The 22762-nt window shown below is 45.1% G+C and overlaps 1 protein-coding gene across 2 annotated transcripts in view; it reads right to left on the minus strand.

Moving 5' to 3' along the window:
- Positions 1-5856: 5856 nt before the first annotated feature.
- The window catches only part of DNMT3B (DNA methyltransferase 3 beta), a 37731-nt gene continuing 20825 nt past the window's right edge, over positions 5857-22762 (minus strand). For both annotated transcript variants that reach the window (XM_042465889.1, XM_042465888.1), the window contains 9 exons: positions 20938-21121; positions 18931-19015; positions 17559-17704; positions 13126-13216; positions 12843-12991; positions 11041-11126; positions 9994-10063; positions 8950-9068; positions 5857-8029 (listed from right to left, as the gene is read on the minus strand). In XM_042465889.1, coding sequence (XP_042321823.1) covers positions 7888-8029; positions 8950-9068; positions 9994-10063; positions 11041-11126; positions 12843-12991; positions 13126-13216; positions 17559-17704; positions 18931-19015; positions 20938-21121 — 1072 coding nt within the window. In that variant the 3' untranslated portion in view covers positions 5857-7887. The remainder of the gene's footprint in view (positions 8030-8949; positions 9069-9993; positions 10064-11040; positions 11127-12842; positions 12992-13125; positions 13217-17558; positions 17705-18930; positions 19016-20937; positions 21122-22762) is intronic.

Raw genomic sequence — 22762 nt, forward strand, 5'->3', positions numbered from 1 at the left:
CGCGCCTCTTAGTCATAGAGTAAACAAGGGAGAGAGCGGTCGGAGGGAGGAGGAAAAGGCGGACTTCATCCCCCAGAATTCCCGGCTATTATCGGCCCGCGTGGGGGCTGCTGGGAGTTGGAGTTTCACGGCCCGGAGGAGCCAGTGGGAGGGGCGGCGGCGGCGGCGGCGGCTGCTCTCTGGTTGCCCTGAAGGAAGTCAGCGCCGGATCTGTGGGGGGCACTCGCAGTCTTAGGAGGAGGAGGGTTTATTTCTATATAGCGCCGTAAGGTCTGCATGGCACTTTAGAGAAGTCAAAGCGACATCTCTAATAACATCTTCGGTGCTATGGAAATAAACACGAATCATAATAGTATAACAATCATCCATATAATCTATCTATCTCTATACAGTATATATCTATATCTATCTATATGATGATGCCTTTCTTCTTTCTGTCAAGTGCCATGATGCAAAACGTATGGCGCTACATAAATAAAGAGTGTATAGAAGAGACTCCTAGAGTTGGAAGAGGCCCCAGAAGGAAGGTCCTGGCCCAGCCCCAGCCCTTGATGCTGCCCTGCAGGAGCTCTCCATCAAGGCATCCCCATTGCAGCCTCTGCCCGAAGGCCTCCAGCGGGGAAGGAGGGAGACCTGGAAGCGGGAGAGAGGCATAGACAGACTCAACAAGTGGAAGCGCCCAGGGATATAGTAGCCCTGTCAGTCTCTGGGCTGGGCTCAGTCTGCAGCCTAGAGCTAGCTCTTCTTGTGGCTCCTCCTGGAAGAAAGGGCAGCCGGAGCTTCATTCCTAGCCTGAGATTGTCAATGCATCTGAGGAAGGAGACTGAAGTCTAGGAATTAAGCTCAGGCTGCCAATGCCTTTCTCTAGTTAGTCTCAAAGGGGCTGCAAGATCTCCCTGCATACAATAATAATAATAATGATGATGATAGGAACACAATAATAATAATGCTTTCTTGCTTCTGTACTTTGCTTTGCAAAAGAATCAATAGTTACAGAAGGCCCATAGATTGAGCCTACAGAGTAAAGTGCAAATGGGCTGTGCTGGCCCCCACTCTTTCTTTCTGTATGTGTGGCAGTAGCAAACACACTCACATAATCACCCCCTCCTTCCTCTGGAGCCAGGGCTCTGAATACAATGGCCTGTGTTTAGCAAGTGGCCTTGAGGAGTTTAGCTAGCTCAGCTAAGTATCTCTTTTGCAGTAGCTAGCTATCTATGTACATTCCAAGCTCCAAGCAGATGTAATGCCAAGAAGAAAATACAGGACCATTGATTGAACAGTGAACGCAACCAATCGCTTGTTGTTTAGAAAACAGCCCTCTGCGAAGGGCATAAAAGGGGGGTGACAAGAAGCCATCGGTGCTACAGCCTTGGTGACGCCTACGTTGGTGCGCTGCTGCCCTGCGCAGACAATAAAGCGTTTTTTATTCTAGCCATTTCGGTCTCCTTGACTCTGCTTGTCCTCTGGCAGGCCATGGGCCTTCGGGTTCGTGGGTTTGGGGTCACCCGCTATAATAATAATAATAAACTATTTATATCTCCTGCTTCTCCCTTCGGATCGAAGCAGGATTGCAGCAGTAAAAACATCATAAAATACATACATAATTCAAAAACATCAAAGAAATAAAAATCAAAGGGAAAAGGAAAAAGTCATTGCAGTGTCGCTGACAGTCGTAAGAATGGAGTCATCATATTTGGATGTTCAAAATCAGATTAGAGGAGATCCGTTGGATCGGCCGCCGGAAGAGATCCGTCTTCAATGCCCTCTTGAAGGCTTCCAAAGAAGGTCTAAGTGTTTCCAAAGTCTAAGGGCCATGGCAGAAAACATTTCACAAGAGGTGGTTTTCAACCGGGTTTTGGGGTGTTCCAATGTCTTTGTGTCAGGAGAGGCGTTCCCTCAAGTAACTGGGGCCCAGGCCATGTAGGGCTTTATAGGTAATAACCCACACTTTGTATTGCGCCTGGAAGCTAATCAGCAGCCAATGGAGAGATTTCAACACCGGTGTCATGCGCTCTGATTCAGTGTCCTGGTGATCAGTCTGGCTGCAGCATTCTGAATCAGTTGGAGCTTCCGAACTTGGTACAATGGCAGCCCCATGTTGAGCGCATTGCAGAAATCTAAACGAGAGGTTACCACCAGCGCATGTACTACTACTGTTCCAAGGTCCCCCTGAGCCAGGAAGGGACGCAGTTGGCGTATCAGCCAAAGCCGATACCATGCCCTCCTGGCTGTGGCCTCCACCTGAGAGGTCAGCTGTAGAGAGAGTCCAGGAGGACTCCCAAACTGCCCTTCACTCTTCAGGGGGAGTTGACCCTATCATGATGGCTTGGCAGACTCCCCACTGGACAGGGCTCAGGAAGGAAGCCTGGCCCCAGAGCAAACAAGGCTTTCATGCCGGAACCATCGTTTTTTGTGGGTTTTCGGGTCCTGTTCTGGAAGAGTTTATTCACTGAGTTTTGCCAGCACTGTGGCTGGCATCTTTCTCTGAAGATACCAGCCAGAGATGCTGGCGAAACGTCAGTAGAAACTCTGCTAGAACATGGCGCATAGCCCAAAAAACCATAAAAAACCATGGCCCCAGAGTCTGCAGGATCTGAACAGGGCTGTTGATGACAGGGAGGGTCTCTCCTTCATGGGGTCAGCATAAGCCGGCTTGACAGCATTGAACAACAATGCAGTCTTCCTCTTTTCCTCCTGCCCTCCGCCTTTCCCCTCCTCAGCGTATCTCTCAGTGAGTCACATCATCTTGTGATGTGTCGCAGTGAGCTGTGTTTGCCTATGGTTGGCTGTGTTTCTAGTAACTGAGCTTTTCATCCAGCCGTACACATTTGTGTGTATATGTGCTTTCAAGTTGCCTATTGGTTTCTGACAATTCCATGGATTTCATAGGGTTTTCTCCATGGTTTTGCCAGGATTCCTTCTTCTGCAATAATGCCTACAGCACCCAATATTTGTCAGCAGCCTCCCAGCCAAGTACTACCCAGAGTCGACCCTGCTTAGCTTCTAAGAGCAGAGGGGATCTGGTACCTTTAGGGTATTTAAGTCTCCATAACACATTTATTGGGAGCCAGCATGGCATAGTGGTTTGAGTGTAGAACTATGACTGGAGTTCACCAAATGCATCTGAGGAAGTAGACTGAAGTCTACAAAAGCTCAGGTATGCTTTGACTGAGAGTTCCTGCATGGCAGAATGGGGTTGGGCTGAATGGCCCTTTTTGGGGTCTCTTCCAACTCTAGGATTCTATTATTCTGTGATTCTGATTCATGCTGTCAATTCCTTTCTATCAGTGAGTCTCAAAGGTGCTACAAGATCTCTCTACCACTGGAGACCAGGATTCGAATTCCTGCTTGGCCATGACACCCACTGGGTGACCTTGGGCAAGTCACACGCTCTCAGCCTCAGGGGAAGGCAATATCAAACCTCCTCTGAGCCAATCTTGCCAAGAAAACCCCATGGTAAGTTTGCCTTTTGTTGTTGTGTGCCTTCAGGATGTCTCGACTTATGGCAACCCTCCAAAGCAAAGCAAACCTTAGATGAAGTTTTCCTGACAGATTTGTTCAGAGGTTTGCCATTGCCTTCCCCTGAGGTTGAGAGAGTGTGACTTGCCCAAGGTCACCCAGTGGGTTTCATGGCCAAACTGGGAATCGAACTCTAGTCTCCTGAGTCACACTCTTAACAATCAAACCACTATGTCATGTTGGCTCTCATATGTTTGCCTTAGGGTTGCCTTAAGTCGGAAATGACTTGAAGACACACAACAAACACTTTTATTATAGACCTACACACGTCCTCTGGAGGCGCAGCGGTTCAATGCTTGTACTTCAGCCACTCACTCAAAACCATGAGCCCGACTCAGGCTTGCATCCTTTCAAAGAAGTCACTAAAATGAGTACCCAGATTTTGGGGGGCAATTAACTTACACTTTGTAAACCACTTAGGGAGTCTTAAGTGCACTGGTAAGTGGTATAGAAATGTACTTGCTATTGCTACATGTTTGCTTTAAAGCCCACATCGTTTTTTTGTTCATTGCTGGAGTTACACAGTAAAAGAGGCTTTAATCCTAAAGATAAACAGACATGCAGCCAGGATGATGATGCCAGGCCTGGTGCTGACAAGAAGCTCTCAGACCCTGAATCCTCCTTCTTTTTCTTATGGGAGTTGGGAAGAAGAGGAAGAAACTATACCTCTCCCACATTTTTGAATATCATCTGTAATCTTCTAGAAAGCTAGCCTTAGCAGCATACTTTTCATGGCAGATGGCCAGCCACAGAATGGAGCTACAGCACTTAAAGCAGCGTCAAACTGCATTGTTACTACAGTTCAGATGCACACTAAGCAAGAGCCTTACTTCAGCATATCCTGACACCTTAAGTAAGCAAGACCTGAGTGGATCAGGTCTTCCAGATCAATATATCTGTCCAAAGTACAATAGCCTCCATTGAGTTATCTTGGGTACTAGTGACAATGTAGGCTTGATTTGGTCTAAGACCCATTGCTTTTTCTTTCTAGCAGTCCAGATGATGCATGGTAGTCTTCTCCACAATTCCTTCTTTTTAATAACTGGCAACTGGTATTGTCCATAAACTTTCCCATCTGACTACTCAGCCAAAATGCCAGCTCTTTTATGGACAACTTTTAAAATCACTTGTAAATCAGCTAAGTCTTTCTCTTCCAGCCATGCTAGGAAAATCCCGGTCTTGGGGTTGGGATTTTTAAAGATTATTTTTGACATTTATTCCCAACAAGAATGAAAACTTGGGAGGGCTGCATTCTCTGTGCAAAATCCACAACCATTAATGGATAGAAGTAATTAAAGAAAGAGTGAGACAAAGTAGAACTATAGAACAACACTGACTTTAATTAAACAATGGTAAATGTTCAAAGTAAACTTTGCAAAAACAAATTATTTTTCATTCCCAGTAGAAAAACAGAAAACAACGTCTCCTTAAAGGCTCAGTTATCACTTGCTTTGGTATGCAGCTTCTGATCCACAAAACTCAACAAATTAAAGGAAAAAACCCAACAAAACGGTAAGTCATTTTAAAAATGTGTATAAAAACATCAAACAGTTTCAGCATTTAAAGTCTAAAAAAATGTATAGCACCAAAAATAGAAGGGAAGATTCTTTAAAACATTATTGTGACATTTCTGAACTGCATTACTGCCCTTACTATTTTTGTTCTGCTTTGCTTATCCACTTTCCCTTGAGAGCTTTCAATTATTGTCATTATTTTACTAAAAAGGAATTAAAACAGAAAGGGCAAATGTTCCTACAGAACTGGGGGCAGGAGATCTGCTATCTGGGAAAAGATGGGGGGGTTAAAAAGGCACATATGGGTGATACCAAATTCAGGGTTAACACCAAGGGAGGAACCTGGGTTTCAAGTCCAGTTATTTCTCCTAAATCAAATATAAAATTGCATACAGTGTTTGCAAATGGGTACCATTCTCCTCTAGACTAGGTGCTCCTTCTCAAGGGAGCCACTGATCTGTTCTAGAGCTTTAAAAAGATATCCAAGGTTCTGAACCAATGGAGGGGAGAAGGTTTCAAAGTTCCCACTAAAACCCAAAGCAAACTAGCAGCTTCACTATTCCATTAAGCTTCAGGGAATGGTGACCAAAGCACTCATCATGACTGCTGCAGACCCACCACTTTATTCAATATCCCTGCTGTAAGTATCTTCTCTTGTGTGAAGTCGAAGGCTTTCATGACCGGCATCCATAGTTTTTTGTGGGTTTTTCAAGCTATGTGGCCATGTTCTGGAAGAGCTTATTCCTGATGTTTCACCAGCATCTGTGGCTGGCATCTTCAGAGAATACTGAAGATGGCATTCTCTGAAGATGCCACTGCCACAGATGCTGGCAAAAAATCAGGAACAAACTCTTCTGGAACATGGCCACATAGCTTGAAAAACCCACAAAACTATCTTCTCTACTCTTGGTTGCTGGCATTAATTAACAGATGGAGAATTAATAAACCTCCAGCTTCTTCTTTGAAAGTCATCATGAAAGAAGAGGGATCTCAGAATGCTTCCCTGTGGAGTAGGACAAATGAATTAAATGGTACTACTACTCGGGCATTCGCCATGAGACTGATGGGAGGGATGTTGCCCAAGTCAAACAAAAGGCGAAATGCTAGATGAGGAGTTGGGCTATCTCCAATGCTTTGAATTCTCAAAGGTTCTCATAAGCACATTCATTTGGAGAGACTGTGGCTCATGAAGACCCCAGGATGGGGAAAAATTTCTGCATTGAGTCGTCAGTTTTGAAGCAATACTCACCAAAATCTCTAAAGCTCTATGGAATGAAGGAATGTGTTCTCTGCGTGTGTCTTGGCCGCTCTCAATAGTTTTCCAGATAACTATATTTTGTTTGTTCAAACAGCTCAAAGCATTGCTCCGTCTACATTATGAATACTGACAGTGGGAAAATAGCTCTCGGCCAGTTTGGAGGGGAATCCACAAACATTAGTAGGGTGGTGAATCCACTCAAAACCTAAAAATTCACCAAAATTCAAAGGGTCCACAAGAAAGGACCTTTTGGTTAGTCCAAAATGACATCATATAAAGAGCAAAGGTTACACCCCAGATCTTTGGTGTTGTAGCCTACAGAGGTGCAGCACAATGTTGCCTCAATGCAACTTATTAGCACACAGCTGAGGTAAGGATGGAGAATGATGACTGAATTACAGTGGGCAAAAGTCTGATCAACACAACCTACAAAAACCATTGGTTTCCACCAACCCCAGCCCCCCCCCCCCCCCCAAAATAGATGGGTTTTGTTTCCACACCAGTCTGATCTTTTGTGTCCAAAAATCAGCAATAAAGGTAATGTCAGTTGGGGGGAAAAAAAGAATTGAGCTTAACATTCTTTATGAAAATAGCAGCACCAATAGGGACTGAACCAGATATCCCTCCATTGGAGGCCTTAATTCAAAGGAAGGCACACAAGGAGCAGTGAGGTGTTTTTTCCAGGTTAAGACGGTCTTCCAATTCCAATTTTGGCAAGGCGACGATGGTGCAACCTGTAGAATTTGTGCATTGGGGGGAAAAGAAGAATCTTTCTTGCCATTCCTCAGCAGAAACATGGGCGGAATTTCCTTTCGGCAAATGCAGTGCTGTCATTTCCCTTTGCTTGATCTTGATTGAAGGCTGACAGCAAACCCATCAAGAGTTATTCTACCTAAATCCCTCTGAAATGACCAGAGGCGGCATAAATATCTCAGGGAAATACTTCATAAATAGCTCCTTCTCACTTCTGTGAGGCGTATGCAGCAAAATCCAAATGAACTGTGCATTAAGTTTCTCTTTTGTAACATGTCCCTAAAATCACGCTGCCTTACAAGTATTTTTGTTACAGATCAGTGTTGTTTTAAAAGGTACATCCCAATGTATTTGGTGGTGTTGGTTTTTTTCCTGTTCCTTTCCCTCCGGTGAGTGAAATTGTTTTGTTCCATTTTTAAAAAGTGAGAAAGAAAGATAAAGGAAAAGGTAACTGTCTCCTTCTCTTGACTCTTCCTCTGAAACACAGGACATTTGGCTCATTGTTATGCAGTTGCTTTTGTAGTAACTCTTCCTGGAAAAATCTTTTTCCCACTGGTTGATTTCAAGTTTGTTTGTTTGTTCTTCACAGCCTAACCAGACACAAGGATGGAGTAGCTGCTTCCCATCAACACACAGTATTTTGCACAATGCATGTAAGTCTTCTGGTCCCTGATTAAAAGGAAACTTCTGCAAAGGTCTCTTCTGAAAGCTGTCCTTTCCTTCTAGTACCCGTGGGGAAAGAAGGAGGAGTGTGATGCAATGGATGGTGTATTTCTAGTCCATCCCAGTCCTTCCCTGCCATGGCCGCATGACCAAAGGAGACCTGGGGTAACCCTGCTGTATTTAGTCACAGGCAAAATAGTCTTTGAGCGGGGCAAAGAGGTGGCGGATAACTGGGACGCTCCACGACCTGCCGAGCAGCTTCTGCCGAGCTACACGGCCCATGTTGGACACATCGGTGTAGTGGAGAGGGAAGCCAAAGATCCTGGAAGGAGCAACAGAACAGACCATACATTTAAACCATACATTTCCAGGAGCGGTGATGTGTCTTCCTTTTCTTAAAGGCAGGGGGGGAGCAGTCTCTTTCAGGAGGGCTTAAATACCCTAAAGGCACCAGATGCTGTCTGATCTTGGAAGCTAAGCTGGGTCAGTGTGAAGTTAAAGGCTTTCATGGCCGACATCCATAGTTTTTTGTGGGGTTTTCAGGCTATGTGGTTGTGTTCTAGAAGAGTTTATTCCTGACCTTTCGCCAGCATCTGTGGTTGGCATCTTCAGAAGACTAACATATGCACTGGTGATATAATAGCAGTTACATGCTTGTGGTGTAATTTGTGACCCCAGACATTAAACCAGCAATAGTTGTCTAAGACAATGCAGGTCTCTGTCAAGCAACTGGTCCTGAAGTCTAATAAAATCATGCTTTTCTCAAGTCTGGTCTAGTTAAAACCAATACTTGAGATTAAGCCAGCCCTTTCATGTTTCTTGGTCTACCCTTCCTAGCAGCCCGCTAGTCCATGCTGGAGACATTCTGGGACTTGCAGTCCAACAATATCTAGGCCAGATGAACCAACAGTCTGACATCCTAGCAAATTTCAGTTTCCCTTATATCACAGAGTTGTGTCGATAGAATAGCCAAGCCTATTGTAGAGACTGTGATTTTGTGACTCACTAAATGGCTTAAAGGTTGGTAGGAGCGACTCATCAAGTGAATTTAAATACACACCCCGATAAATATTCACATTTACTTAAATTTCACAGGCTGCAATCATTTTCAGGAGTCCCATTCAAGGCTGTTCTGGTCAAAGCACTTTCTTCCATCCTGATTGCTCACTACCACCTTCCCATCCTGAACACAACACACATACCCCCCCCCCCATATCCCTATCTCCCAACCCTTAATCTCACCTTTCTAGTTCAGTGCACCACAAATTGTCGTCTTTGCCATTCATGCGCACAGGCAAGGTCTGGGCTTTCCCCTGCCTGATTGAATTGGACTTTGTGGTTATAGTTTGGACCTTTTTCAACTGCAGAAAAAAGCAGAGATTGAGAGAGAAAGAGAGACTCATAAGCATCGCAGACTGGAAGGGTAACAGCCTGAATGAGCATAAATGACACAGATTCCAGAAGGTGCATAAACAGGGGAAGTGGGAATTAAGATTACTAAAGAGAGGCTTCCAGTTTAAGCTCTAGTTTTGCAGGGAGGAGAGGGAGGTCTATGCAAAATGTATCCCCTTTCAACACTGGCAGAGAAGCTCAGAGGAAGAACAACCATGGGGAGGGTGTCACTGCTGAACCACAGAAATGTGGGTCTTTGTATCCATAACCCACCCACCTGACAAGCCTCTATCCATCAGAGGAACCCATGTTTCTCCTTTTTTGCAGGAGGTTGTCATGTCTCAGCCAGACAGCAAAAGGATATGCTTTAGGTTTCATTTTGTAATCATCACATAGATAGAATGTTTAACATTTCTGTTCACAGAGCGGTGGAGGCAGAAATATTACCATCATGCAGTCTTACTGGGATGCATAGGCAGGAAAAGAGGGGCAGGAGGTCCAAATAAAGGCGCTGGAAGTGTGTGGGGAGGATTAGAAGGAAAGGAAAGGAAGAGAAGTCCACAGCAGCTGAGGTAGGACATAAAATGGAGAGGGTTGCAGACTCCACTAGACCAGCCGTTCCAAATTTTGGTCGTCCGGGTGTTTTGTACTTCATCTCCCAGTAGCCCCAGACTTCTTGGCCAACAGTCAGGAATTCTGGGAAATGAAGTCCAAATCATCTGAAGTACTACAGTTTGGGAATCACTGCACTGGACAGTATGTTCTCCTTTCCATTATGTAACTATCAGGCTCTGTTGCAAGAGACAGACAGCCAAGAGGTAACCCACAGCCCTTCTACCATTTCTTGGAGCACATAGTTGGAACTGCAAGGAGTGCTGAGAAGCAAAACAATACCTTAGCTGTCCTACTGTATTCCAAGCAATCCTGCAGTTCAAGCTTATCTGCCTTGGAAGCAACCAGAGGCCTATGAACAGGAAAAAATAACTCTCATTACATTCTCAAGTCCACTCTCCTATCCCACTGCCAGAGTATATAGTTTTACAGGATGCCCTGAACACACCCAGGAGGAGAAAAATAACACCTTCAACAGGCTTTCTCTACTTCCAATGCCCAAAGCCATCACCATCTCCCAGCCGATATGGCCACTGAAAAGGATGCTTGCCACATTCTGGAAACTATAGACCGAGACATGTAACTTTTCCAAGCTCTGCACACGTAGACCTGGAACCTAAATCGCACTCATGGGTCATAATGGTCTGCAAGCATACTTCCATGGGATTCCTGTTCTGACACTTCTCTACATCATAGCACATCTATAATGGGTGTCCAGGCAGAAAAAAATTAATACAGGTTACTTCCGCTGCATATCCGTAGTATTAGTAACCATGGACCACAGTCCAAAAGTAGAGCTCTCTCTAGGCATCTGGAGGTCCTCCAGCCTGACTCTATGCACAACATTTACCACTGGCTGCCCATAAGAGTTGCACTAGAGGATGTCCAGGTGCCTAGCAAGGCAAACTCTCTAGGCATTTTCTAGCTCCTCCAACATGATTTTAAGGTTGTTTATGGTAGTTTGGTATTATCTGCGGTTTGGAAATGCCTCCCTTGTGGATAGGGGAGGGGTGGAAACGTAATAAAAATGAGTAAATAACCCAAACGTTGCTTACTGCATCTACTTGATGGAGAAGTGATACCAGAGCGTAACCAGACACTTTCCACCCATCCAATAAATGCTCATAGGGCTGTGCTCAGCAATGAAAAGCTGATCTGAGTGGGGGGGAGGGAGGGAGAAACTTCACTCAGAATATCTAATTCTAAAACATAACAAGTCACATACCCTGGTGAAATGTCTGGTTGCATCATTAAATGTCATCAGCAGCGAGATTCTAGCCACAGTGGGTTCAGTGATATGAGAGATAGAAACAACGCGTCCCGGATTACCTGTTCATCCCAGGCAGGTTGCCCCAGAAATACCGTGCTCTGTGTGCAGCTGAGACCTTCACAGCATCAATCATAACCGGGTTACACTAGAGAGAAGAAGTCAATACGGTGAAGGAGAAATGAGAGATGGGTCACGCATCCCATGATTCCTGAAATATAATCTGCACCAGGATGGGAAGGCCATGGCCTCCCAGGAGTTGATGGACTACACTTCCCATCATTTGAGTCATGCTGGTTGGATCTGATAGGACCTGGAAGTCAAACCTCTGGAGGGCCATACGTTCCCCATCCCTGATGGACATGTTTCATCTCTAGTTATACAAGTGAAGATAATATTACATGTCACAGAATCACACAGTTGGAAGAGACCCATCCAGTCCAACCCCATTCTGCCATGCAGGAACTCACAATCAAAGCATCCCTGACAGATGGCTGGCTATCCAGCCTCTGCTTAAAGACCTCCAAGGAAGGAGACTCCATCAAACTCCAAGGGAGCATCTTCCACTGCTGAACAGCCCTTAATGTCAGGAAGTTCCTCCCAATGTTGGGGTGGACTCTCTTTTCCTGGAACTTGCATCCATTGTTCTGGGTCCTAGTCTCTGGAGCAGCAGAAATCAAGCTTGCTCCATCCTCAATATGACATCCCTTCCACTACTTATACAGGGTTATCATACCCCCTCTTAACCATCAGCAAATGCAATTCAGATGTATGGATCACAAGTGTCAGAATGCAAGTTGTCAAGTGCTAGCTAACTCACAAAAGGAGGAGACTGGCAGTGAACAACTTCCAGTGGCAGAAAAAATGGCAAAACATGGTGCCCACAGAGGTTTAGGACACCAGTTGCTGGTAAGGCTGGCACACCAAGGGAAAGGGCAACCATCCCTTTCTTGGAATGCCCCTCTGAAGTCTTGTTCTGCTTCCAGGTCTCTGAAGTTCCCAAATGCAACTTCAGTCAAAGAGGCTGTCCTTAATTCAGGAATCATAAGCCAATTTAGAATAAGCATTTTTTGCCTTCTTCTATGCCCATCTTTCCTTCCACTTTTCTGTTCTTCTTTCTTTCTTTCTTTCTTTCTTTCTTTCTTTCTTTTTTTTAAGATACATTTTTAGGAGATTTTAATTCTAGATGATTTAATTATATTTTAACAATGTTTTGTTATTTTTAACCTTCCTATCTGTTTTTATCTGTATCTATTTTAACTTCGGAAAGCTGCCTCAAGGACCAGTGAAAAGGTAGGAAAGGAATAAAAAGGAGGAGGAAAATATAAGAGAAGGAGGAAAAAGCAGGTGCAGGAAGAAGAAGAAGAGGAGGGAGAAGAGGAGGAAAAGGTGAGAAAGAGATGGAGGAGGAGGAAGAAGATGAACAGAGATGGAGGAGGAAAAGATGAGAAGAGAAGGAGAAAAAAATGAGGTGCGTGAAGAAGGAGTAAAAGAGGAAGAGATCTAAGGCAAATTGGTAGTTGTAGTATAAATTAGAGGGGAAGACTATGCTAAAACATACATTCTTAACAAAATTAGATACTTAGATAATGGTTTTAATTTGGGATAAACAACAGTAGCAGATTAAATGGTGAATTTTCTGTCCTGGTACCTTCTAGAGGCTACAGAGACTGGAAAAAGTTTCCAAGGTCCCTAAATCCTTGGTGAACTAAGTCCAAGGTTACCTATGTTTATTAACTTGGGGCAGGCAGGTCTGAAAAAGCCTACAATGAATAGAATATGAAACAATGCTCTTTTTGCCACAGGCACCGTAGGCTAATTGAGGGGGGGGGGGGGGGGGGAGGTTCCTCCTATTTTATTTTACCTCTAAAAAGCGAGAGATGTCTCTCTTGTCATTGACCCGCATGGCTACGACATTCTCAAACAGCCAGAAAAATGGGCGTTCTTCTCCTGCTTTGGGGCGCGAATAGTTGAGCAGGTGGTAGAATTCGAAAAAGAGGCGTCCAGTGCCCTCTGCAAGAAGAAGAAGAGGATTACGTTCAAACAGAGCAACTCATGTCATCTAACAAAATACACATACAGATGCAACCCAGAACTAGGAGAAGATCCTGACGGATGGTCCCCATTTCTTTAAGGACACAGCTTACCATACAAGCCCTTCCTGGCAGGATTCACAATGGAGAGATCATTACAAGGACTTCCCCCAATCACCAAATCAAATGGGCCCCATTCATCCATCTAGGAGAGAGAGAGAAAGATGGGAGGGGGTTAAGACTGTTCCAATGCCAAGTGGAAACATTTGAGTGTCCATTTCATTAGAATCGTGGAGTCAGAAGAGACCTCAAGGGCCATCCAGTCCAACCCCACTGTCATGCAGGAACTCACAACTAAAGCATCCCCAACAGATGGCCATCCAGCCTCCGTTTGAAAACCTCCAAAGAAGGAGGCTCCACTACATGCCGAGGCAGCGTCTTCCATTGTAGGAACATCTCTGACCATCAGGAAGTTCCTCCTGAGATTTAAGCGGAATCTCTTTTCCAGTAGTTTGAATCCATTGCTCCTTGTCCTAGTCTCTGGAGCCATGGAAAACAAGCCTGTTCCCTCTTCAATTATGACATCCTTTCAAATATTTAAATATGACTATCATGTCCCCTCTTAACCTTCTTTTCATCAGGCTACACATTCCCAGATCCCTAAGCTGCTCTTCATATGACATGGTTTCCAGAGCTTTCAGCATTTTGGTCACCCTCCTTTGGACATGTTCCAGCCTGTCAACATCCTTCTTGAATTGTGGCACCCAGAACTGGACACAGGATTATTCCAGGTGGGGCCTGACCAAAGCAGAATGCAGTGGTATTATCATTTCCCTTGATCTAGACACTATACTCCTGTAATGCAATGAAGAATTGCATTGGTGTTCTTGTATGATTCTATGGCTGCTGCATCACACTGTTGAATCATGTTCAGCTTGTGGTATACTATGACTCCTAGATTCCTTTCACATGAACTGTGGTCTAGCCACATCCTATACCCATCCTATATCTATGCATTTCTTTTTTTCTGCCTAGGTGTAGGCCCTTAACATTTCTCCCTGTTCAACTTCATCTTGTTAGCTTTAGTCCAGCCCTCTAATCTGTCAAAGTCATTCTGTCCTCTCCTTTGGGGTATTAGCTATTCCTCCTAGTTTGGTGTCATCTGCAAATTTGATGAGCATGCCCTCTATTCCGTCATCTAAGTCATTGATAAAGATGTTGAATAGCACTGGGCCCAGGACAGAACCCTCTGGACACCCCACTGGTCACTCCTCTCCAGGATGAAGAAGAGGAGCCATCTTTAATTTCCCATTTCAAAAACCTCATTGCTTTAGAAAAACAACCGGGTCACAGATCTGAATATTCATCTCATATGTCTTCTCGTTTTAAAAATATATACTTAAGACAAACAAACAAATACATTTTCTATGTCTAAAAAACAAGGAAAAACACATCTAATTAATAACAAACAAGACTTTTAAAAAGCTATAAAGGCATATTCACACTAAACAGGGAAACAATGATTTCTGGAATGCCTGTCTATGGCTCTTTTACACTACTTATCTATTGCCCTTTAGTTTAGTCAAAGGTGCATATGATGATTAAAATAATCTCTAAATCTTACTATCATACTAGAAATAGAAATCCTAACCAAAGACTTAATAAAAAGTATAAAACATTTTAAAACAAATCCTCTACTTTATATATCACTCTTATTAAAAAGCTTTCTCGTGTATTAATATCCATTTCTTACCTATTTCCGCCAAGTCATATACTTTTAACACCCATCTCGGAAAAGAATTGTTGGCTCTTTCCATCTTTGTGTGTAGATTATTTTAGCTGCTGTTGTCAATCTCACATTACTCTTGACCATCTCTGCCTCCCAAGACCGTTTTTGTGGCCCCTAATTCCCTCCCAATTCCCCTGGACTTCTCTTTTTCCAATGGACTTCGGGGTCTTTTTGCTTGTTCATTTCTTGGCATTTTTGCCAGTCCTTGTGCATGTCCTCCAGGTGATCCCAGAGGCAGAAATTTGACTCCCAGATACTCCAAAAGCTGCCTAGTGACTAGGGCCAGGATCTTTGCACTGGGGAACTTTTAGTGACACCACCCCAGCCATAAATCATTTCCCTGTGCCTTTGATTTTGCCTCTGATTTTATTTCTAGGCAAGGTTTCCCTTCCTATGGAGAGAAAGAAATGAAAACGAAAGCATGTCTCCCCCACAAGACTGCTTTCTGCTCACCCAAGCAGCTCAAGGCACATGACTGCAATGAGAACAAGGAAAAGGCTGAGCAGAACCAAAACAGAAGTACAAGAGGTATGTGCGTGTCCAGACAAGACAAAGGTGCCTCTGGTCAGTCAAAAGGCAGATCAGAGAATAGGGACTCCGCTTGTGCTGGACAGGGTTACGCTCCCCCTGAAATCTCAGGCTCGGAGCATGGATATTTTCTTCCTGGACAAAGATCTGAGCCTGGATGTCCAGGTTTCAGCAATGGCCCAGGAGTGCATTTGCACAGCTAAAAATGATGCATCAGCTCTGCTACAGTGACACATACCTTAATTGCATGTCATTTGAACTACTGTAATGAAGTCAGCATATGGCTGCATTTGGAAACTCTTGTTTTTAAAAAGCATTACCACTTTCAGACAAAGCAAAGCTCAACTGGTGCAATTTGAAGGGGTCTACCTTTTCCATTTGATCCTCTTGATGGGTGAATAGCCATCTGTCAAAGGTGCTTTGAATGATAGTTGAATGGCATCTGTCAAAGGTGCTTTGGGGCGGCCTGCACCCACCCCTTTCCCCGACGGATTGGGGCCACAGCAGTCCCAATCTGCCGTTTTTCCAGGCCTCAGGGAAGCGGCAAAAAGCCGCTTCCCCACGGCCTGGAAAGGGGTGTCCTTGGGGCTTCATGCATCCCTGACACAGCCGTGACATCGTAATGGCGGCGCCCATGTAGACAGGGCGCCGCCATTATCATGCTGCGGTTACGTGGCATCTGTAAAGCGCCGGTCTGGATATCGCCTATGATTATTATAAGATGGCCCTCCACATCTGCACTGATTCTCTACCAAGTGAACTTACAGTAGGAGCTGTTACAAAGTGGAACACACTCCTTCCTCAGAGAATGGTGGAGTCTCCTTCTTCAGAGGTCTTTAAGCAGAGGCTGGATGGCCATCTGTCAAGGATGCTTTGATTGAGAGTTCCTGCATGGCAGAACAGGGTTGGACTGGATAGCCCTTGGGGTCTCTTCCAACTCTAGGATTCTATGATTCTTGGGAAAGGGCTGGGGCTTTTTTTACTACAGTTTCAAGAATCGTCTAGCCAACATTAAGGCAGTTGATAGAAAGTATTAAATATGTTGATCTCTTGTTCTAACACCACCTTGACACACAAGACCTCAACATGTTTGTGACAGCAATAACACTTTACATTTCTATACTTCTTCATAGTGACCTAAACACTCTCTAAGTGGTTTACAATGTGTAAGCCAATTGGCCCCCAACAAGCTGGGTACTAATTTTACCAACTTAGGAAAGGTTGGAAGGCTGAGTCAACCTGGAGCCCTGTGGTTTCGAACTCACAGTATTGTGACTGCAGTACTGGCATTTAACCCCTGCACCATTAGGGCTCACTCATTGTGGTGACACCTTCTGCTTTGCATTCAGGAAAAACTCAAGATCTGGAGATCCTCCAGGCTTATTCCACCAACAATACCTTAGGCTCACTCCCAAATTGACCCCCATGTACTTGCTCACTCTTGACTGCCCCATAGCATCTTGCTTTCCCCCATCTCAACTTGGTGCTTGGCCTCATAGTTGTCACCAGGTCAAGGCCAGCTCCAGAAAGAATAGCACACAAACATTTGTCAGAAACCCAACTTTCCAGTTCTCAGTGTCTTGTCTCCAACTCTCATTCTGCTCCAATCTGGTCAGAGGCAGCCTGGTTTATGGGAGACATCCCGCCTCTTCCAGTACACAATTATAACACTGTTACACCACTTTGGGAGCTACGGATGCATCCTACAGAATCATGGGGAGTGTGGTTTGGGGAAGCACTGGAGCTCTCAGGCTGGGAATTCTAAACTGCAAATCCCAGGATTACGCAGGACAGAGCCAAGGCAGCTGAGGTTGAATTGCAGCATTATAACTGTGCACTGTGAAATGGTCCCCAGGTGAAGGGTCTTGACTTTCATTACAACCCCTTTCTCTTCAAAAAATCTGGAGTCTACATTGCAGTACCTACAAAGATCTAACACCCACCACAGCAAGGAGCTATCTCTGTCAAGATGTCCAGTCCAGACTGCTAGGTAGACACATAGCACAAAATCAAAGAATCCTAGAGTTGGAAGAGACCCCAAGGGCCATCCAGTCCAACCCCATTCTGCCAATCAAAAGCATGCCCATTAGATGGCCCTCCAGACTGTGTTTAAAGACCTCCAGGGAAGGAGACTCCACCACACTCTGAGGAAGGAGTGTGTTCCACCGTCAGGAAGTTCCTCCTAATGTTGAGGGTGGAATCTCTTTTCCTGCAGTTTGTGTTTCCTTACATTTCTCTTGGTGATGTTCCTGACATCATGCACGTATCTGATGTTCCCTTCATGCCGTACGGTTCCCACAGCTATGGAGTCTTCGCAGATCTCAGAGGCAACATATTTCTCCACTTTGATGCCCAGATCCCGCAGCACCAGGTAACCTATTGGGTAGAAAGCTCTCAGGTGAGTAAAATAACCAACAGGAATCTTTTGGACCCTCAGAATTCTCCCACCAAGAAGTGTCATGGCACCAAAAACATCCAACCCACAGGACCTGCAAGGTTTGTGTGCACACCGCAACATTGCTTAGGAGTGCAGAATGATTGTTCAGCACAACACACAGATTCACACTCTCTCACACACACATACACATACGCAAAATTGACATCACTAGATGAGGTAGCAACACCAAAAAACAAAAAAAAAAATATTCATGGATGCCAGGCTGTGATAGAACAAAGAAAAAATCATGAATATTGTGGGATACAGAGAAGAGAATGGACAGAAGCAAAAACAGTATCAAATTAACCAGACTGGCCTTTAAAGGAGAGGAAATACAGGCCATCCAGATAGTTGCCAAACTCTGTGGAAAGAGCGGCCGACCACCACTGTGGGGCTGAGCTGTCCTTAGCAGTAATGATGACTGTTCTGGTCCATCCTCACCAAGACCTAGCAAGGCAGAGTAGCAGTATACTCAAGAGTTATCATTTCACACTTTTCTTTTTTCCTCCAAAAACCCCCATCATTATTATGCTCTGGTTTGCCACTGCAGGACAGACTTTTTTAAAAAGTGTACATTGGTAAGTGGTAACTGATAACTTGTGTAATGGACGGAAAATTCAGGACAGATAAAAGGCAGCTCATCTTCACTGAGAGCTTGAGTTGTGGAACTGGCTACCAAAAACCCACTTGAGACAGTTCTTGGGCAAACTCATGAAGACTGGAGCTAGGATCAGTGGCTATTAGATAGGATGGATTGATGGCTTAAAGTCAGTTGGTACATCCTAATTAAAGTAGACTTATCAACTTATGGGATTCCCATAATACCTAATATTTGAAGGAACACATCTCTCTATACATGCCTGCCCACCTCTATGTCCCACCAGTTGAGGAGGACATGGGAGAGGGCACTTTCTCAACCCACTTCTAGGACGTAGTTCCTTCTGGTACAAGAACTCTCTGACTGAGAAGGCTAAATAGCTCACAAAACTACAAAGCCAAATCCAAAGGTATCAACAACTGATATAGTCAGTCATATGACCAGCATCAGAGTTGACCTGGGATCTGAACACAGCTCCCTATGCCACACATATTCATATGTAGCCTTTGAACCTGAGTGTCAATGGTGAGCAATAAACTCAAAGCTCATCTGGAACTCAAGTCTTACCTGTAGCTATACCGTCAAAGAGAGAAAGGACTCTAATGGGACGCCTCTTTGCTGCTGGGATGGCAGGGTAGATTTTTGGTGCCTCCTGAGATGAAAAACAGGGGAGGAAAGAGCAATTCATTGTCATTACCATCCATCAAGACCATTATCGTTGCATAGAGGCCATAAATCACAAAACTTCAAATTAAAACGTTCATTTTGATTTCTAAAATCATGTAATACACATTAATATGTTCTAGTTATGTGTCTTCATGTCGTTTCCAACATATGGCAACTCTAACTCAAACCTATTACAGGGTTTTCTGAGGCTGAGAGAGTATGACTCCCCCATGGGTTTCCATGGCTGAGCGGGGAATTGAACCCAGGTCTCCAGAGCCATAGTCCAATGCTCAAACCACTATGCAATGCTGACTTCTGCACATATTAATACATATATATTTAACAATTACGTCTCAAACAAATAGAATATTTATAAAAATATAACAGTTTGAAATAACTATAAATATGCAATAAAGAGCCAGTGTGGCATAGTGTTTCGTCTTGGACTAGGACTCCAGGAGCCCAGGGAACGAATCCCTGCTCAGCCATGGAAACCCACTGGGTGACACACCCTCTCAACCTCACAGGTGGCAAACCTCCTCTGAAAACACTGGTGGCAAAATACTAGTGGCAAACCTCCTCTGAAAAAATCCAAACAAGAGAAATTTATGTTGGAGCTGCAGGTGTGCCTCTAAGCCAAAGCAACCATTGGGTGACCTTGGGCAACTCACTTTCTCAGCATCAGAAGATGGCAGTGGCAGACCCCCTATGAACAAATCTTGCCACAAAAACCCCATGGTAGGGTCGCCATAAGTTGGTAGCAACTTGAAGACACACAACACACACATACATGAGTTGTTACCAGGAGGTCTAACCCTAATACAGATGACCTGCTGGGTTATCCTGTTCTGCTACCTAACGTCAGAGTTCTGCCAACAAAGCAATCTGCTAACACACCTGGTCTGCTGGCTAAGACTTGATAGGAGCAAATCCTTAAAGGGGACAGAGAAGGGTAAAAATAGAGATGGGTTAGAGCTGATCCAAAACTCTGCCAGTCCAGGGACAATACTGGTACAAAGTTAGGCCAGGACAAGGGTAGTCCTCATTGATCCCAACATCCCTAGGCTAGGAGGGGTTTGGATTCAGCACAGCCATAGGAAGTGTCATGTAAATAATGCAGCATCATCATATCCCAAGACTGGACTGATCATGCTGCGGGACTGGATGCAGGCACATGGACAGCAACTCGGTCCCTCCTGTACTGTGGTTTTGACTGATAAACAAGACATATACATATACATAAATACACACACACACACAGTGTGTGTGTGTGTGTGTGTGTGTGTGTGTGTGTATTGAAACCTGGTCTCCAGACTCGTAATACTGCACACAAACCATTATGCCACATTGGCTCTCCTATTTCACTTAGCCATGATTTAAAGGAGGGACAGAGAAGGTTCATGTTCCCGTTACTACTATGAGGGGCTTCATCCCTTTCCAACCAATGTCCACTCTTGGCTTAAAAGTCAGGGTGGACACCCTCCAGAGGCCAGAGAGCTGCAACACCTGATTCTGAGCTGCTCTGGAGGTCCAAAGAAATGCAGTGTGCCATCATGGTTGCCATTTTGAGTGATCAGAAGCAGCATTTCTGGACACTTTTTAAAATACTGTTTTTGGGAGGTTGCTTTTTGGGTGGGGAGACAGCATTTTTAACCCTCCAAAAGCATCCTTTGGAGGAGCAAAGACTTTTCCCTTGCGTAATGAAGGGTCAGTGCACTGCTCAATGACTGGATGCTTGCCAAGGGCTGGACAGTGCCCACAAGCCTGGGAAGGGTGGGAGGGAAGGAAGGAGGTTCTGCTTGAGAAAAGGCTATTCTGCTTAAGATTGTTTCAAGACAAGAGACCATTGACTGCTGCAACAGCTGGAGGAACAGCTGAGCTTCTCCCCCCTCCATCCCACCGACTTACGTATTCCTGCCCTCTCTCATTGGTGAAGAATTCCTTCAGGCGCATGTTCCAGTCATGCCGCCGCAGAAGCAAACCATAACGTGTTTGTGGCTGGCACATGTAACAGCTCCAGGGTTCCTCATTCCGGGCTGCATCAGCCGCCCCACGACCCACCAGGGCATTCAAGCAATCCACACAGAAGCACCTGCCAAAAATAGCAAAGCAGGGTCTGAAACACAGGGAGCGCTTTCGTTGCCCACTAAACATAGGCCCCATCTTCCTCAAAACACATGGCCCAAAGCACAGATTAAAACCAGAAGCAGCTTTTTTAAATGACTCTAATACAGTGGGCCTTTGGTATCCAATGGGGTTTGGTTCGAGGACACGCCATGGGTACCAAAATCTATAAATGCTCAAGCCCCATTATATACAATGCTGTAGTAAAATGGTGTCCCTTATATTAAGTGGCAAAATCAAGGTTTGCTGTACATACACAGTATTTCTTCAGGATCCAGAATAGAGGTCTCCAGAGCTTCCGTGGACTTAATTGTACTGGATCATTTTGAGTCTGTGAGTACTGAGGAAGTGGACAAGATCCTTCGAAGTGTTAGGAAGACGACATGCTCTCTCGATCCCTGTCCCTCTTGGCTAGCGGCTCAGGGCTGTAACCACTATGTTACGCCGCATAATCAATTCATCTTTTAGGGAAAGACGATTTCCATCCAGCTTGAAATTGGCCATTGTAAAACCGCTGTTAAAAAAAGCCCTCCCTGATTCGAAGTAATTATCGGCCTGTTTCGCTGCTGCCTTTTTGGGGAAGGTGATCAAGAGGACGGTTGCCATTCAGCTTCAATCGGTCTTGGATGATACTGATTTTCTAGACCCATTTCAAACTGGCTTCCAGGCGGGCTATGGAGTTGAGACTGCCATGGTCGCCTTGGTCGATGATCTCCGTCTGGGCATGGACAGGGGTAGCGTGTCCCTGTTAGTGCTCTTAAGACATCTCAGCGGCTTTCGATACCATTGACCATGGTATCCTTCTGGGACGCCTGAGGGAGTTAGGTATCGGGGGCACTGCGCTCCAGTGGTTCCGTTCCTACCTCTCGGGCAGATTCCAGATGGTGCAGCTGGGGGACGTCTGCTCCGATAAGAGGGCGCTTACATCTGGCGTCCCTCAAGGAGCCATTCTGTCCCCCATGCTATTTAACATTTACATGAAACCGCTTGGAGAGATCATCCGGAGACACAGGGCGCGGTGTTATCAGTACGCTGATGATACCCAAATATGTTTCTCTGTGTCTCCGACTGATGCAGTGACTAGGGATGGCATCTCTCCTCTAGATGCCTGTCTGGAGTCAGCAATGGGCTGGATGAGGGAAAACAGACTCAGTTTGAATCCAGAGAAAACGTCAGTACTCGTGATAGGCTCCCCTGGCCCGGGGATGGAAATTTGTCCACCTGTCCTGAATGGGGTCACGCTTCCCCTGAAGGACTCTGTTCGCAGTCTGGGGGTGCTCCTGGACTCGTCGTTCCACCTTACATCTTAGGTGGATGCGACAGTTAGGAGCACTTGTTATCAGCTTCGGCTGATATACCAGCTGCGACCCACCTGGGCCGGGGGGACCTTGAAACGGTGGTACATGCTCTGGTAACCTCTCGGTTGGATTTCTGTAACGCGCTCTACATGGGGCAACCCTTGTACCAAACCCGGAAGCTTCAATTAGTGCACAACATGGCAGCTAGACTGGTCACTGGATGCCCCAGGACCAGTCATATAACACCTGTTCTACAAGATCTACATTGGCTGCCCATTCGCTTCCGGGCACAATACAAGGTGTTGGTTATT

The sequence above is a fragment of the Sceloporus undulatus genome, chromosome 4 (assembly GCF_019175285.1).
Source record: "Sceloporus undulatus isolate JIND9_A2432 ecotype Alabama chromosome 4, SceUnd_v1.1, whole genome shotgun sequence".
Taxonomy (NCBI): domain Eukaryota; kingdom Metazoa; phylum Chordata; class Lepidosauria; order Squamata; family Phrynosomatidae; genus Sceloporus; species Sceloporus undulatus.